Below are 18,077 nucleotides of genomic sequence, written 5' to 3'. Positions count from 1 at the left end.
TTTTCCATTCACCAGGGCAATTGCTTTCAAACCTTTATCACTCTCTGTTGTTCTCTTCATTCATTTTGAGAATTCTGCTTTATTGGGAAAACAGATGACCCTTCATCTTGCCCCAAAACTTACAGATGTATTTTAATGAGTTGTCCTCTTCCTAACCAGTCGTCTTATTCATATGGTCTTGGCTTGCTTTTTTTTTTTTAATCCTCCAAGACCTCATTCCATCAGATAGATTTATTCTCTCTTAATTTTCTCTTCTCTGTTGCCTTGTTGCTTCTTTCTCCATAACTTTTCAACTTGCCACAGTTCCTCTTCCATCTTAAAAAGATTTAAAGAATAGATGGAGCTCACTGTCTTCACTTCTTTACCTTACTTTGTGTTATGTTGACTCCTTAGTATTTTTACAGTCTGCCATCTGTTCTCTCCATTTTTCTGAATTGTTGACAGAGATCATAAATTATTTTACTATTGATGACCCAAATAAACCCAGCTCTGCAAAATGTCTATGGCTTACAAAATATGGTTGTGTATTGTAAATTCTATCTAGGTATGTTGTATATTTTTAATGTTAAGTTACTATTAATGTCTCTATTTTAAATTTGAAAGGACTTTGAACATACATGAAAGTTTGGCTAGTGCACATTTTATAACTATCCAGGACATTTTTTAAGTCCCACTGCTTCTGTCTCCCTATTAGTATTCCTTTAGTTAATGAGGACTTACAACATTATCTCATTGGTTGTAGAGTTCTACTCAAAATCATTTTCATACATATTTGAAGTAAGGCCTCAACAAAAACCAGACATTATAGAGTGAGAGTTGCTTACATGTGATACAGGGAAAGAAAATTGTAGTCAGACCAAACTGATTTTGAATTCTCACTCTACTGTTTACTTAAAACTTAGGACCTTGTGGAAATAATGTAACCCTGAACCTTGGTTTACTTGTATGTAAAATGGAGATCATAATACTTGACTCGCTAGTTATAAGGAGGGTGCTTACTATAAGCCCACAGCGGGCAGTCATGAGTATGAGGTTCTTTGCCTATTCATACTTTTCCCAAGCCACTCAGAACAGTTAAGGTGGAAATTGGATGCAGAGGACTGTGGACATTGTTAAATAGTTCCAAAGTGTTCTCATTCCTTTTATCCTCAGTGGGCTCTTTTGGGTGTATGTGATGGGCCAGTGAGAAAACAGATCATCAAAGCTTAAGAAAACCTGTGAAAGCTTAAAACTGGCATAGCTACAAGAGGAACTGATGTTACTGTTTTGACCTTCACTCATGTGTTTTGATTTTTTAATTAGATATCATAAATATTCTAGTGTACCTGGAATTCCGTGTTTATAGACATCATGGTTCTGTTTTAGTGACTACCTAATTACTTAAGATTGGATATGATACCCTGATTATTTTCTTAGTGAGAATTTAAATTTCATTTTTATCATAAGGCTATAACTTTGTCAATAGAACTTTTCCTTTTTGCATTATTTATTTTGGCTAAATTCCTTTAGACCTAGTTCTTTATATTTTAAATACTCTCATCTCTTCTATTAAGAGGAATACAGATATAAATGAATTTTCCCGATTGAAAATGGCCCTTCGGCTGCCATTAAATAAATTTTCTCAACCTAAGTGGAAAAAAGTTGATAGTTGTCATTATAAGCAAACATACAAAGTAGTATATAGCATCATCTACATCGCTCCTTACAACACAGACTTTCAAAGAACCAGAGATAGATGCTTTATAGAAGTTTAGTGGTTTTTGAAGAGGTACATGGGTGTGGGTTTGTGGTTTGAGTTTTTTGGTTTTACATTCTAGAAGGTGTGCCACCACCACTCTGTTTCTGTTGCAAAGATCACATCTGTGACTATCAGGGCAAGCTAAACTTTGCACAGTAATGATGCACATTTCTTCATGCAGTCTTGTGTTTCCTATACAGGGTGGGGCAAAAGTAGGGTTACAGTTCGGAGTATGTGAAACAACTTATATTCTTGTGTTATTATTTATTTAATTATTATATTATTTTCCATATGAACGACTGTAAACCTGTTTTTGCCTCATCCAGTATATTCAGTTTTCTGACATGCATTAGAATATATAACACTTGAATTCTAGTGATTTCATATTTGATTTTACAATGTGAAAAAAAAATTTGAGGAAGGACATGACCTGGGAAAGAGAAGGGAGAGAACCCTTACCACAATGAAAATAGATACATTCATACCCAAGTTTCCAAAAATAGACTTCTCAAAACTTCCCATTCACTTTTGGGAAACATCCCTCTGTGGCATTAAGTGAGAGGGAAAATCAGTTTGTTTCAGTGGAAACAATTCGGCACAACGGGAAAGTTTGACTTCGGTCCATTTGTCATTAGCTCAAGGATAGTCTCATTGCAACCCAGTACTTAAATTTAAAACTATATTTATTTGTTATATTATTCTAAAACTGGCATAGATGTTCTCTTTTCATTTCCTGCACTTTCAGCTTGAGAGTCCACCGTTGGTTTGCTCTCTCAGCCCTCAGCATCTTTGTGATTTTCCCTGGCACTCTCAGCAGCAGCATCTTGGCTAGGCTCCCTCTCCTAGCTCATAATGTCAGGGGTCACCTGATCCAAATCTGCTTCTAGAAGCTCAGTTCGTACTTCCATTGGCATAGTGTTTTTATCATTATTACTTGGAAAACAAAATATAACAACCTCCTCCTCCCACCCCCACAAAAAAAAGAAGGAATACAAATACTAAATGCAGGCTTATTGTAACATTTAGAAATAAAAGATGAATTTTGTCCCTTTTTTGCCTACTCACTTTCCAAAGATACCGGTTTCTTATATCCTGCCTGAAGAGTGTATAAGTAAAGTCTATGTTTATAAATAATTACATGGGAAATCTCACTATTTTAATACAAATGAAAATGTGCTGTGTATGCTTTACACCTGGGGGGTTTTTTTTGTTTGTTGTTAACTTTACTGTAATTTAGTTTAACCAAGCCTCAAATGGTGAACATTTAGACTTTTTTTTAATGTTTTTGTTACTGTATCAAGGAATATTGGTCTTTAAAAAATGAGAATGATTATTGGTATATTTGGGATAAATTCTTAGGAAAGAAATTGATATATTTTTATTATCTTTGTTTCCAAGCACTATTAACCTTACCTCCACTAAGAGTCTTATCTGGTGGAGCTCATGCTTGAATTGTGAAAAGACTACAATATATATTAGGGACACTCGTCATTTGAGAAGGGCATACAGGACAAATGTGCTCTAAGACAATATTAGTAGTGGTTCTCTCATTGGTGTTACTGGTATATAAATGTTTGTTAAGACTTCTTAATTTTATTGGTCTTTAGATCTTTGTTTCATGAATTTTTTTTATTTAAAATAGGTTGATTCCTGTGTTAGTGAATGGCATGAAGTACTCAGATATAGACATTATCCTACTTAAGGTAAGGAAGCTATTTTCTTGTGAATAGAGAATATTATTTTTATTGACTTAGAAAATTTTGAATTCAACCAATAGAATATTTATTTAGAATAGACCCTGTATAAATGGGCTCCTGTTATATGTAATATGCTACACAGTTCAAAGATACAAGCATTAAAATAGCTGAAATAGGATCTGAATGGGATTCAGCTACTCCAGGTTGTGCTAGCCTAATGGAAGGCAATATAATGTGTTTTAAAGTACCTGATAGTTAACAGGTCTTACGTAATCTATTCTCTCCTTCGCAAAGAAAAGGTATACTGTGCCCGGCCCCATCTGGATATTCTGATTCTTTCACTCATGTACATATTAGCCTGTAATGAGTATTGCCAAAATTTTCCTTTTAAAAATAAAATACAGGGTGATGTTGAAGAAGATGAAACGATTCCTGATAGTGAACAGGATATAAGGCCACGTTTTCATCGATCAAGGACAGTGGCTCAGCAGCATGATGAAGATGGCATTGAAGAGGAAGATGACGACGACGATGAAATTGATGATGATGATACAATTTCTGACTGGAATCTAAGTAAGTTGGAGAGGGAAAAGACAGTTGCCTGCTTTGAGAACCAGTTTATTGGGAAATAATTTATATATATTATAAAATTCACCCATTAAACAGTACAATTCAGTGGCTTTTAATGTATTCATAGATGTGCAACCATCTCCACAGTAAATTCTGGAACATTTCATCACCCTAGAAAAGAACCCCATTCTCATTATCAGTTATTCCCTTTTTCTCCCAGTCCCCCAGCCCTAAGCAACTACTAGTCTATATTCTGTATTTGGTTTTGCCTATTCTGGACATTTCCTATAAATGGAATCATACAGTATAAAGTCCTTTGTGGCTGGCTTCTTTCACTTAGCCTGTTTCAACATATGTCCATGTTGTGGCATGTATCAATACTTTATTCCTTTTTATTGCAGAAAAATAATCCATTGTATGGATTTAGCACATCTTATTTATTTATTTATCAGTTGATGGACAGTTTGTTATTTTGTTGTTTCCCCTTTTTGGCTATTGTGAGTAATGATTCTGTGAACTTTTCTATAAAATGTATGTGTGGACATACATTTTCAGTCTCTTAGGTATATGCCCAGGAGTGGGATTACTGGGTCAGGCTAACACTCTGTTTAACTTTTTGAGAAACTACCAGGCTGTTTTCCAAAGTGGCTGCACCGCTTATTTTCCCACCAGCAATGCCTTAGAATATCAGAAGTACATACCATTTTGGTTTGCATTTTTCTGATGTACCTCTTTTTATATTTACTATTCATTGTATTTTTTAAAGATAGCTCAGGCTGTCATTTCTCAAAAGCTATATATTTTTTGTTTAATACTATAAAATAAGCAAGTTGGCCATAAACTTTTTCTCTTTTCCTTACATAAACTTGTTTTGCAATAATTTATGTGCGAATTGACTGATTATCATGGATAATTCTAAAATAATACAAATTGCTTTGTCATATTCAGACTTAGAAAATACTTTTTAAAAATCTCTGTTAGTTTTCCATCTTAGCTGCAAATCCACATCATCTGCTGAGCCGGCATTTGGGGCCACACTGTAATTAAATAACTCTGGGGAGGAACCTAGACACCTGTGTTTTGCTTGCTTGCTAACTGTTTTTTAAAGCTCTGTTGCTCTAGTTCAGGATTACCCAGGCTCAGCAGTAATGACATTTTGGGCCACATGATTTTTTTTGTTGTTGTGGGGGCTTTTCTGCACATTATAGGATGTTGAGCAACCTTGCCTCTACCCAGTAGGTGCCAGCAGCAACACACGCACGCATGTACACTCCTGTGATAACCAGTAGTCTCCAGACAGTGCCAGATGTCCCCTGGGAAACAAAACCACAAGCTTTCTAGTTACTGTAAAGTGGTTAAGGACATGAATCATTGGCCTGTACTGTGTAATTCATTTGGTTAAATGATGCTAATTCCTCTGCTGCCCATTTAGTTTCCTACAACTACCACTTACTTAGCATTCTTAATGTGCCCAGCTCTAGGCCAAGGACTTGGCATGCATATCTTTCATTTAATCTTCCCAGCAGCTTTACATAGGTAAGGAAACTGCAGAAAGAGAAACTTGCCCAAGGTCAACATAGCTAGGAGGGCACATCTGTTATTGGAACCCAAATCTCACTACTATCACAAATTACCTCCCACTGTATCCCTACTTTCAGGTTGAGGACAGGGTGGATTAACATTATAATACAATATAGATAACTTTTCAAAAGTAATAATGTACATTGGTTGCATTATTGGTGGGGGGTACTTTCTCTTCACATATCACCCATCTTTATATCCTTCCAGAAGTTTTTCTGTGTACATACAGAAAAACATATGTATATCTTCTTTTTGTTTTTATTCTCACCCGAGAAAATACAGAGTCCAGCACAAATAACGCTCCTTTTTTGTTAGAAAATCATAAGCATGTAATTCCATAACAGCAATATCACACTCAAGCACACTATATGACATTTTAGGTGAAATGTTCAGATTAAAACTATAAAGTATTACACCTATATAATTACCCTATCACCACACTCAAGGAAGCCTTAGTTCTGCCAGACCCTGTATTTATTGATTTTAGAGAGAGAGAGAAACATCAGTCAATTGCCTCTTGCACGTGCCCCAACCAGGGATTGAGCCCACAACCTTTCTGGTGTATGGGATGATGCTCTAACCAAGTGAGCCACCCAGCCAAAGCTGTATCATCTTTTTTGGAGAGGAGGCTGACTTTACAAAAGTGAAATCAGATTATATGTACTCTGATGGTTCTTTTCTATATATAACTCATTCTGTATAAGTACATAGAGATTTCATTCTGTTTTGTGGCAGTATAATGTTCATTTCTGTGGACCTGCTATACCGTATAATTTAAAAGCCTTATTGGTAAGTGTCACTTCTAGCCAATGTAACAGAGTTTTTTAAAAAAGGATTTTACTATTGTCTGATAGTGTGTGATTAACCATTGTGCCTTATTCACATTAGGAAGAATTTAGATGCTTAATTATATTATTGTTCTTTTCAAATTTTTTGTTCTTTTCTAAATTATGTTAAATGAAACTTGAATTAATACATAGTCTGATACTTAATGGTGCCTTACTCTGTAAAGAAAGTTTTCCAGGATATTTTACATGTCGTATACTTGGTGAATTTTGATTCCAATTTATAATTAGTTTGCTAATTTTTGGTCATAAAAAAGTGCTTTTGTGAACAGAATTTTTTCATGTGATAAGACTGCTTATTTAATTGGATTCTTTGAAACTATAGAAGTATGAACAAAATGTACATACAACAAATACATTTTACATAGCTAAAAGATAATAGAGGTTAATGTAATATTTTTGATAAATATATTTTCTTAGGAAAATGTTCTGCCGCTGCCCTAGATGTTCTTGCAAATGTGTATCGTGATGAGCTTTTGCCACATATTTTGCCCCTTTTGAAAGAATTACTTTTTCATCATGAATGGGTCGTTAAAGAATCGGGCATCTTGGTTTTAGGTGCAATTGCTGAAGGTAAGTTGAAGTCACATTTGAACTGTAAAGCCCTTAATAATTAGCACTAATGTGACTAGGCTACTTTAATGAGTTGTTACTCTGTATGGAAAGAGTATTCACTCCTGAATTTACACACTTTGTTCTTATGTTGCTAATGTGGGTTTAAGAAGACTATGTGATCCACATTAACCTTGAAAAGGATGTTTGAATCCAAAAGCCATCTTAGAATAAGTGTTTACTTTGAACTGATTAACAATTATTAACTAAACAGCCATAGGCCTACTTCTAACCCCAGCCAGATATTTTGTAAATGCTTCTGTTATGATAAAGGGAGCAGAATGAGAGGGCAAGGGCTCAGATGTCAGAAGCATTCCCATTGCTAGAAAAATAACTCCTCTTTACGTAAGTGTAAGAAATGTGATAAGTCAAGAGTGTCATCATTCTCTATAGGTTATTTTTTCCTAACTGTAAACATCTATCTAGAAGAAATGAAGCATATTAAAGGCATCTCTAAAAGTCATAATTTATGTAGCAGAAGTAAAATGAACTTTCCAAACCCTGCTGGAAGATGCTTAGGGGTAGTTAGGTCTTGTTTCAGTTTTTGATATTTTAGATCAGATTTTTTTACAGCATATTTAATACAATGAAGATAACCTGAATATTTTTCATGAACACGTGTCCGTTTAATATTCAACTGAAATGGTTTTGTTTTAACTATATTTTAGCAGTTTCTGAAAGACGTCTGTTATTTTTTTTTTTCTAGGTTGCATGCAAGGCATGATTCCATACTTGCCTGAGCTCATCCCTCACCTTATTCAGTGCCTCTCTGATAAAAAGGCTCTTGTGCGTTCCATAACATGCTGGACTCTGAGCCGTTATGCACACTGGGTAGTCAGCCAGCCCCCAGACACGTACCTGAAGCCATTAATGACAGAATTGCTAAAGCGTATCCTGGATAGCAACAAGAGAGTACAAGAAGCTGCCTGCAGGTGGGACAGATTCATAACAAATGTTCCCTGTGCGGGAGAGGAGTGGGTATTTCAATGAGAAACTAATTTTCAACCTTGTGATGGAATATTGGTATTAAACCATTAATGGGCTTTTTATTATCTGTAGCTTTCACCTTACGATTTTGTAAATCCAAATGTGACTAATAGACATCAACCTTTGCTGTTTCTGAAATGTTTTGTTTTCTCAGTGGCTATGATAACAGTAGAGTTATCTTTTAAACTAATTCCCACAGGCATCTGGAGAGGTGAGGACAAAGGTCCTACTCTTGAACCAATAGCAAGGCTGGAGCAGATTCCTGTTAGCCTGCAGGTCTAACTGCCATAAATCCACAGAAAGCCCCACTGTTGTCTGTCATTTAGTGTAGCCACCTAAGTAGCTGTTCTGTCGGTTTGGGGCTGTTTTGTTTTTATATAAGACCAGCAGTTGCAGTTAAAATAATATTCCAGTTTGGGGAATAAGAAAAAAAGGAGAGTAGGACTTTTCCAGATCGGAAGCAAAATTTTCTGAAAGAGTTTTTAATTCTTAATAACATGAAAGATGACCAGGGAGGCTTTGATGATTAATAGCACTAAAGCTTTTTTTTCAATGGGAGCAAGATACAGATTATGTTTGGTTTCCTGTAGTTTATTTATTTGGCACTTCTTTAGCTCTCTACTAATGGTTAGGCATATTCTAAATGCTGGGCTTACATTCTTGCCGTCTTTAAACTTACAGTCTAACAGGGAGTACTAAACAACTATATAATTTATGGCAAGTGTAGTAAAAAAATAACTAGTACGCACTACTAATGAACAGGACTTTCATTAACAAGTCGCTTGAGCCTGTTATCTCTAGGAAATTCCTGACTTGGTAGAACAGAATATAATACAAACCTTAATTTTAGAAATAAAGAGCCAGGACAAATTTATGTCTAAATTGAAATCATTACATTGGGACTCGCGATTTTTTTTTTTTCCTTTCTTGCACATTTGTTCTAATACAGTGTAGCCATACATAAGGCAAATTTGTAATAGGTAGTATTTTGTACTCTTAACATAGTGTGGGCTGAAACATTTTTTTAACCTTATTGAGGAATAATTGACAAATATTGCATATATTTAAGGTGTACAACATGATTTGATACGCATATACATTGTAGAACGATTACCGAGATCAGGGTAACACATTCCTCACCTCATATAGGTAACTTTCTCATGGTGACAGTGCTCAAGCTCTCATGGCAGCTTTCAAGTATGCAATACATATTGCTTGTTTGTATTTTATAAGAGAAAGTTTATTTAGAGAGAACAGTCTTAAGTGTTAAATGTGTCATTTTGTGACCCTTGGTATTCATCTGAAGGAAAAAATATAAGTTCATTTCTCAGAGAATGCAACATTAATTTGTTCATTGCTATGTCCTATCGCTCAGTGACTAAATACTAAACACCAAATAAATTTGTCGAATGAATGAATAAATGTAAGAACCAACATATTTTAGTTTTAGATTTTAGCATTGTAGTTAAATAGATGCCCATAGGTGACAGTCTCTTTGAAAGAGGTAATAAGGAATGGGAAAGAAGTAATAAAAATAAACATCTGGTGTGATGCAGTAGGAGATGGGCATGTAAAGTGGAAATAGATATTCTTTAAAGAATTAGTTTTCTATCTCTATTACAACTGTTCCTTTTCTACAACACTGTTCTCTCGCTCTCTTTAATTACAGTGCCTTTGCTACCCTAGAAGAGGAGGCTTGTACAGAACTTGTTCCTTACCTTGCTTATATACTTGATACTTTGGTCTTCGCATTTAGCAAATACCAACATAAGAACTTGCTCATTCTTTATGATGCCATAGGAACGTTAGCAGATTCAGTAGGACATCATTTAAACAAACCAGTAAGTATTATGGGGAAAAAGAAAGTATGTGGCATGGTTACAATCAATAGGTTAACATGTATTTGGAAATTAAAATTTTGGGGAGATACCAACACAGTGTTTACTACTTTAAGAAGGCAGCAACGTGTATTAATTTCCTAAATAGTATTTAAAAAAATAAATATGTACTTGGTGTGGTAATTGCATAGCACTTTGTAAAGTAATTAAAGGGAAAAAGGAGTAGAGGTTATATACTCTGTAAAGTTTTTATAACTTTTACTTAATTTCAAAGTGGTGGTGTTTTTTTTTATCTAACACTTTATAAACACTGTAGCTTTAGAGTACCACATCTAGGCATCTTTGTTTTCTCACTGAAACTTACAACTATGGGGAATACACTACATAAAACTACTAGAAATTGGGGTAATAGCTTACAAATGTAAATAGCGGTAGAGCAAAAGTATGACTAGGGAGCTGAACTCTGTCTCTGGTAGTGTTCAGAGTAGAAGAGGATGAGATTGGATTTGTAATATTAAAATTTTAATATGGTTCAAAATTCCCTGCTAGAGAATAGATTTTATTTTTGAATGCTATATGGAAAGTCCTAAGAAATTGTTTGTTCATTAGTTATACTTAAAACTTGATGCAATGATTTGCAAAACTTGGTTAATGGGTTTGCTTTGTGATGTCAGTTGGTTTGGTTGGGTTGGGTTGGGTTTGGGGGTGTTTTTCTGAATGTCTTAGATTAGACCTTTTAGCATCAGTGCCCCTTGTTCACATTATTACATTTATTTACTCAATTTTATGATTTATTTAGTTTAAATAATGAGACTTAAATGATTATGAATCTTTTTCTACAAATGCCTCTGCTGTAAGGTGAACCTGTCTTGTAGACATACTATACAAGTAGAACTATTTTATGTGCTACAGGCCCCAGGACTAAAAAATTCAGACACTAAAGAGTAAAATTATATGAGTCATCCCTGATTGTGATCAAGTAATTTTTATATATGTGTATAAATTTTGTTTCAAAAAGGATATAAGATGACTTAAAAAAAGAATAAAATTGTGTAAATTAAAAAGATAGGCAAAATAAATAAAAATTTTAAAGGTGCAAAGAGGGTCTCAAAATACATTCTGTAATCATTTTACACAGTTACTGTAAATGGATTTAATTTTCATAGACTCAAAGTGAACTTGTTTGCATATAATGGTGGAGCTTTATGTGTTTCTCATCATTGTAAATAGGAATATATTCAGATGCTAATGCCTCCGCTGATCCAGAAATGGAACATGTTAAAGGATGAAGATAAAGATCTCTTCCCCTTACTTGAGGTATGCTATATTATGTTTTCCAACCTGCCCTTCTTAATTGATAATAAATTGTGGAGGTCTTTTTGCATCATGTACCTCTATCTCTACTTAATTATATTTCTTGATATAAATATGTAGCTACACCATGGCTAAACCTTGAGTAATGCGGGTTTGAACCATGAGGGTCCACTTACACACAGATATTTTCCCATAAATGCCCGTACTGTTTCTGATTTACGTTTGGAAGTCTGGATGTAGAGGGGTGACTAGGTACATTGCTCTGCCCCATTGTATATAGGGAACTTGAGCATCCTGAGATTTTGATATTCTAGAGTGTGATCTGGAACCAATCTTCTGCAGACCAAGAGACAACTAAGTTTGCGGGGAGTGAAAGTTATATGCACATATTCAGTTGTGCCAGGGGTTTAGTTCCCCAAACCCCCACATAGTTCAAAGGTCAACTATAGTTTAATATTCTAATATTATATATTTATATAATATTACATTAGATACATATACTCACATGTAGGTGAATCAGCATTGGGACTCGATGTTAGTAAGGAGAGACTTCACTTTATACCCTTTATGTCTAGTTTGAAATTTTAGTCTATGTGTACTAAATAGTTTTTTAACCAAAAAGAAATTTTATGTGATAGTTCAATAACTAAACACACTACCAGATGTGGTAACTTAAGCCTAAATGACTTGACTTTTTACTGGTAGAGCCAGTTCAGTCATTGTCATTCTTGTTCTGCCTATTATTTCAGGGGTCACCACTTCTGCCATGGATTGTCCCTAGCCAGAGAAGTAAAAACTTCTGTGACCAAGAAAATAACTAATTCTGGGCCTAACAACATAAGAAGAGTTACTATGGCTAAATCTTTTTTTCAGGCAGGGGCTCAGGATGTGCCCAGTAAAGTTCACCTACATGACAGGTGGCAAACACAAGGCCAGCGGGCCAAATCTGGCCCTCCACCTTGTTTTATCTGGCCCGGCACCTTGTTTCTACCCAGCGTCAGCACTGAGCTCCTTGGCCCTATTAAGGAGTAGTTACATTTATACAGTCCTAAAATTACATTCGGCCCTTCGAAGGCAACTGCAAGGCTGATGTGGCTCCTGGTGGAAATGAGTTTGACACCCCTGACCTACAGCATTGACAAGGATGGGAGGATAAATAAATATACCTCTTATATTTGAGGGGTGGGGGGAGGAATGCATACACTTAATCTGTTCTCGAAAGATCACATTCATTATAGAAACATTTTTACTTTTTTTCTGAGGAAACCTCCCCTGACCAGCCAGCAAGCTTGACAGCAGTAGATGGCACACAAAGGGGAGATTTGAAAAGAAACTGCTGCTGTAGCCTCGTAGAGCAAGCCCAGAAATAACCAGGGTCTTAATTAGTACCCATAGAAGCATTTCTTACAATGTTAACTACACCCAGAAATTTCACACGTGCACTTTATTTTTTTCTAGTGCCTGTCTTCAGTTGCCACAGCCCTGCAGTCTGGCTTCCTTCCATACTGTGAACCTGTATATCAGCGATGTGTAAACCTAGTACAGAAGACTCTTGCACAAGCCATGGTATTTAAAAATTTTTGTATCTCTCCCTTCTTGGCATCGTAAATGTTTTTCTAAGGACAGGTATAATGTATACAAACTATTTCAATAATTGATTTAAAGGAAGTTTTTAAAAGAAAATTGTGTCTAATTTCAGCTGAACAATGCTCAACCAGATCAATATGAAGCTCCAGATAAAGATTTTATGATAGTGGCTCTTGATTTACTCAGTGGCCTGGCTGAAGGACTTGGAGGCAACATTGAACAGCTAGTGGCCCGGAGTAACATTCTAACACTAATGTATCAGTGCATGCAGGTGAGACTGGTTCAATTATAACGATTTGAAACCTGGTTCTCTGGGTCACATTGGGGTTAATTTCTTCTTATTTCTTGTAGGATAAAATGCCAGAAGTTCGACAGAGTTCCTTCGCCCTGTTAGGTGATCTGACAAAAGCTTGCTTTCAGCATGTTAAGCCTTGTATAGGTATGAATGTTTTCTACTGCTATGATACGATTTTTAACATCAGCTGTATTTTTTATTATTAAATTGTAATTTCATGGAATCCCAACATTTATAAACATACATTTGTTAAAGATGCTCTAGTTGAAGCAGGCAGGATGGGAACTTCTTTGTTGTCTTGAACTCACTCTTTTAGGCAGCAGCTTGTTAGGCAGTCATGTGACTGGAGAAGGGTTGGAGAAACATTAATTTAGAGTAAAGGACATGCCCGCCTTTGAAGCCCCAGGGTACTGTGTGCATAGTTCATGGATGCTTTTTGAATAGTTTTGTTTTGTTTTTTTCCTTCAGTGGAGGTATCCAGAAATAATAGGTTTTCTCATGATAAAGCAACATAGGTTTTTAGATATCATGGGAAACTTTTCAGTTTACCTAAAAAGTAAATGATTTGTTCCTGTTTTAATATCATAGCATTTGTCTTGGCCTTCTGTGAAAATAAGAAGGGATTCTTTGAATGATGTAACCTGACTTGCATCAAAACCCATGAATTAAAGGGTACTTTAGGGGTTTTTCCCCGTTTTGGAATCCCATCATTTTGGATGATAGTTGAAGGTTTTATTTATTTGTTGCTGGGGGCTGGGAGGAAGAGAAACGTTGATCGGTTTGCAAGGTGATGCCCATGCCATTGAGCCACACCAGGCAGCGCTAAAAAGTTTTTTCATTTCATACAGTTGCTTTAGGGTTTTTCTTGACCAGTTTTATTGAGATATAAATGACACAACATTCTGTAAGTTTAAGGTACACAACATAATGATTTACACCTTGTGTGTGTATTGTGACATGATTAGCACGACATGTTTAGTTACCATCCATCCCCTCACATAGTTACAAAGATTGTTTCTCCTTATGATAAGAACTTTCAAGATCTGCTCTCTTAGCAACTTTAAAACATACAATACAGAATTATTAACTATAGTCATAATGTTATATATTATACCCCCAAACTTATTCTTCACCCAATTCCCAGTTGTACTTTTGAATAACTAACTGTATTTCTGAACTTTGAGTAGTAACACTAACTATGATGTATTAAAACAAGTTATCAAGTTCCAGCCTGACTACCCTAAGTGAAAGTGTGATGATTTCTTGTTTTACAAGACTTGATCAGTCATGTGTCCCCTCTTTAGAAGGTACACAGTGTCTAGTTGTTTCTTTTTTATGTTATCAACCATAATGATTATTTTCTAGATTATCAATTCTTAACCAGGGCCATTTTTTGCTCAGCCTCCTCCCACAGAACATTTGCATTTTGTTTAACACTGGGGGTGTGTTACTGCTTCGTAGTTAGTGCACAGAGGCAAAGGATGTTGCTCAACATCATACAATGCATGTAACAGCCCCCCCCACACACACACACACACAAACATACACACACAACACTAGAATGAGGTGGCCCAAATTATCAGTATTGCTAAAATTGAGAAACCCTGATTTTAGACCCACTAATTAATTAAGGGTTTTTTTAAATGCTATTCTAATTCTTCATTTAATAGTGAAAATACATATATAGAGACATTTTCCATGTCAAATTATTTTCCTGAAGTATGCATCATGCAGGAGAGGCAAAATTGTTTGATATTTTTTTTCTTTACCGGTTTTCAAAATAATGAATTGATTCCTAGCATCCTCTACAGGTATCTATTTGATGTTTCAGAGTTTAGTTTTTGTGTTTGTTTTTTGAGTGTCAGTGTGAACTCGGTGATACTCATTTTCCTACCTGTAGGCATTGGGAGCTTAAGTTGGCTCCTGAGTTTCCTCTGGGGTGATGAAATAGCCTACATTTGTTTGGTACATTTGCTGCCTTTCACCTACAATGAAACATTTCTCTGAGAGCCCCCATTCCTGTTAAGTGGAAAATGATGTTTAGAGACCACAGTCTGATCACTAGGGTAAAGGTTATTTTAAAAACCAAAATTACTGATTTTTTAAAAAATTGTGCATGTGAAAAACTAGGTTTGAAGAAAATTCTAATGTATCATGCTTTTCTTACTTTTGAGTTTTCTCAGTCTGGTGACAAGAGAGAGTACTCTGACCAATTCCTTTTAATGAGATCTGAAATATACCAAAACTTAATGTTTTCTGGTCTACTTCACATGAAAGTTCAGATACTGCCTCTCAGTTTCTTAAGATAAATATTTACCAATACCTTTAAAATACTGCTATTTCCACCTAGTAGATTATCTTGAAAGCACAATACACTGCTGTTGATAAGTTTACTACATAGTTTTTAAAACTTTTTTTTTTCTAGCTGATTTCATGCCAATATTGGGAACCAACCTAAATCCAGAGTTCATTTCAGTCTGCAATAATGCCACTTGGGCAATTGGAGAAATCTCTATTCAAATGGGTAAGATTTTTTTTCTTCTTTAAAAGTGTAAATTTTTAGATAATTTAATTTTTTGTGTGTTTTGCTTTTAAATTGAAATGAGTTATATATATTTATAAATAGCTTGTGTCACAGTTAATAAAGCAAGCAAAATTGCTATTTTAACATTGAAATTTTTCTTTTGTTTTTCTCTTTTGGGGATGATCTAGGTATAGAGATGCAGCCTTATATTCCTATGGTGTTGCACCAGCTTGTAGAAATCATTAACAGACCCAACACACCAAAGACGTTGTTAGAGAATACAGGTACCATATGACTGAACTATTTTGGTGAAGAGCCAATTAGTTACCTTTGAATTTTAAATTAAGATGCGTAGAGAAACCAAAGCTAGCTTTAGAAACCTAGTTTATTATTAACAGCTATTTTGGATCCTCATTAATAAAATGTACTGTTTTAGTTGCATTCCATAACACTTTTCTCCCCTATTCTTGTGTTTTAATATGTCTTATAATGGACCCCAGCTAACATAACTTTGAAACAATATGAATTTTACTTTTACATTAATTCCAAGAGTAACTGGGAGCTGAGAAGTAATGATTTTTTTTTTCATCTGTAAAAATGTGGCCAAAAGTAGATAGCAGTGTAGTAACTAATTGGTTTACAATGGCACATATACATACGTATTTTCTATTTTGTTGTACACTTTCCTTCAAATTGGGAACTTAAGCAGTACCTTGTGGGATTTTTATTCAGGAGGCTTGTTTCTCTTTTGCATTTATTGAGAGCATGTTTATATTAAAGAGTACCTTCCATACTATAGAACACATTTCAGGGTGATTTCTTTCCACCTTCTTCGACTTTGCTAATAATGATAAAAGAGATAAATTTTGTTTTCTGTCAGACACATCTCTTTCTTTATGCACTAAGATAATTCCAGTAAATATTCATAGTCTTTGAAGGTCTTAACAAATACTGGACAAAGATTAAAAAAGGTTTTTCTAAATAAGAAAACTTTTTTCAAGGGCATTTTCATTTATATTTTTTAGTTATGGGAAGTTTATTATATCCTAATATGATTAAAATGGATATGTTTATTGGTATGGAAGGAAATCTTTTAATTATGAAACAGTTATATGGCTGTTTGGCTGTATGGGTACTGGTTATATCATAAAGTTAATTAGATTTTCTTGCTGAAAAATACAAAAATCTATGTGTAGGGTGGTTATGGAATCTTGTCAGGTTTTTGTCTCTTTAGAATGCAGTACCTATACATGACATTCAGATTTGGAACACTTGCCGTTATAAAATTACTGTTGAACCTAAAGAAACTTCCTATTTATTTTTAAATGTGAATGCATAACTGCAAATAAATGTTGAGTGTAATGTATATTAAAGTTTCTTGTGGGATATCAGCTGGTAAATTTGTTATAGTTCCTTTAACAAATTGGCTTTATCTATAAGATTATATTCTAAGTATGATTCTACCCTAAATAAATTGGAAGGTAGTTGATAATATCCTTCAAATTGATTAATTGAATTATATGATTAAGAAACACATTTGGCATTCACTGGATTACTCTTAATACAAGTGGCTGCAGAAAATGTTTTCTTTATTCCTTACCCAAAAGGGGAGGAGATAATTATTAAGTAAAATCATTGTCAATGGCTAATATCTACAGATTTTAGCAACTTAATTACTATTATCTTAATATTTCATAAAGCCAGTTCCTTGGTGTATGCAGTTACTTGCTTTTTTCCTGATTACTATATCCTACACTGAACTTTTTCAATGGACCATCATCTGCTTTATTGCATGTTTCATTGGATTGTTCATACTTGCCTGTTTAATGAGAATGTTGCGTAGTTTGTGTCTTTTGAACATAGGTTTTCTTTCTCTTGCTTCATATGAATCTGCTGGATTTAGTATTATCTGTGTAGTTTGCTTCAAGTAATCCTTAAACATTTTTCTTTACCCCCCCACCCTTTTTTTATGAAAGGTTAACCTGTAAGTTTTTGAGAGAACACCATTAAAGCACTTCATGGTTTGTTTTCTGTTTGTATTTTTTTTTCCCCGTTGTGTATAAATGTATTTATATGTATGTACCTTTGAATTGCAGAATGCAGTTCTGAGTTGCACTTTAGACCTTTTAAGTTTAAGGACTTCCCTGAATTTTGATGGTGAATATATGTTTAATGGTGAATATATGATTAATTCCCATTTTACATAGAATATTAGCATGTAATCAGTACAGTGTTTATCTATTTTGTGCTGTGTCTTTTATAGTAAGGACAGAATATTTGTTCCTTTGGTCCCGTATCACATGTCATCACAGTGGACTGTCTGAATTTCCTTTATGTCAAATGTGGTATGAAATTAGCAATTTTTGAATCCATTCAGTGTGTACCATAACACCTAAAATTTGACAGTTGATTTTGATAACAGGCAACAAATAGTCCACTGGTTTTTTTCTCTTTTTTTGATTTTTGGAAATGTTAACAAACAAAAAGAC

At 34.7% G+C, this 18,077-nt stretch overlaps 1 protein-coding gene across 4 annotated transcripts in view; it reads left to right on the top strand.

Moving 5' to 3' along the window:
• The window catches only part of TNPO1 (transportin 1), a 94,507-nt gene that overhangs the window by 61,178 nt on the left and 15,252 nt on the right, over positions 1 to 18,077 (top strand). For all 4 annotated transcript variants that reach the window (XR_006786722.1, XM_045847747.1, XM_045847745.1 and 1 more), the window contains exons 10-20: positions 3,381 to 3,441; positions 3,840 to 4,008; positions 6,852 to 7,004; positions 7,750 to 7,975; positions 9,700 to 9,871; positions 11,099 to 11,185; positions 12,641 to 12,748; positions 12,882 to 13,040; positions 13,121 to 13,208; positions 15,490 to 15,588; positions 15,777 to 15,872. Coding sequence is in view for 3 of the 4 variants with exons in the window: in XM_045847747.1 (XP_045703703.1) it covers positions 3,381 to 3,441; positions 3,840 to 4,008; positions 6,852 to 7,004; positions 7,750 to 7,975; positions 9,700 to 9,871; positions 11,099 to 11,185; positions 12,641 to 12,748; positions 12,882 to 13,040; positions 13,121 to 13,208; positions 15,490 to 15,588; positions 15,777 to 15,872 (1,418 nt within the window). In the remaining variant the exon portion in view is untranslated. The remainder of the gene's footprint in view (positions 1 to 3,380; positions 3,442 to 3,839; positions 4,009 to 6,851; positions 7,005 to 7,749; positions 7,976 to 9,699; positions 9,872 to 11,098; positions 11,186 to 12,640; positions 12,749 to 12,881; positions 13,041 to 13,120; positions 13,209 to 15,489; positions 15,589 to 15,776; positions 15,873 to 18,077) is intronic.

This window comes from Phyllostomus hastatus, unplaced genomic scaffold (assembly GCF_019186645.2).
Source record: "Phyllostomus hastatus isolate PE091 unplaced genomic scaffold, TTU_PhHast_1.1 phas_contig_58, whole genome shotgun sequence".
NCBI classification, from domain to species: Eukaryota; Metazoa; Chordata; class Mammalia; order Chiroptera; family Phyllostomidae; genus Phyllostomus; species Phyllostomus hastatus.
This window is presented reverse-complemented; position numbering and strand designations above follow the sequence as displayed.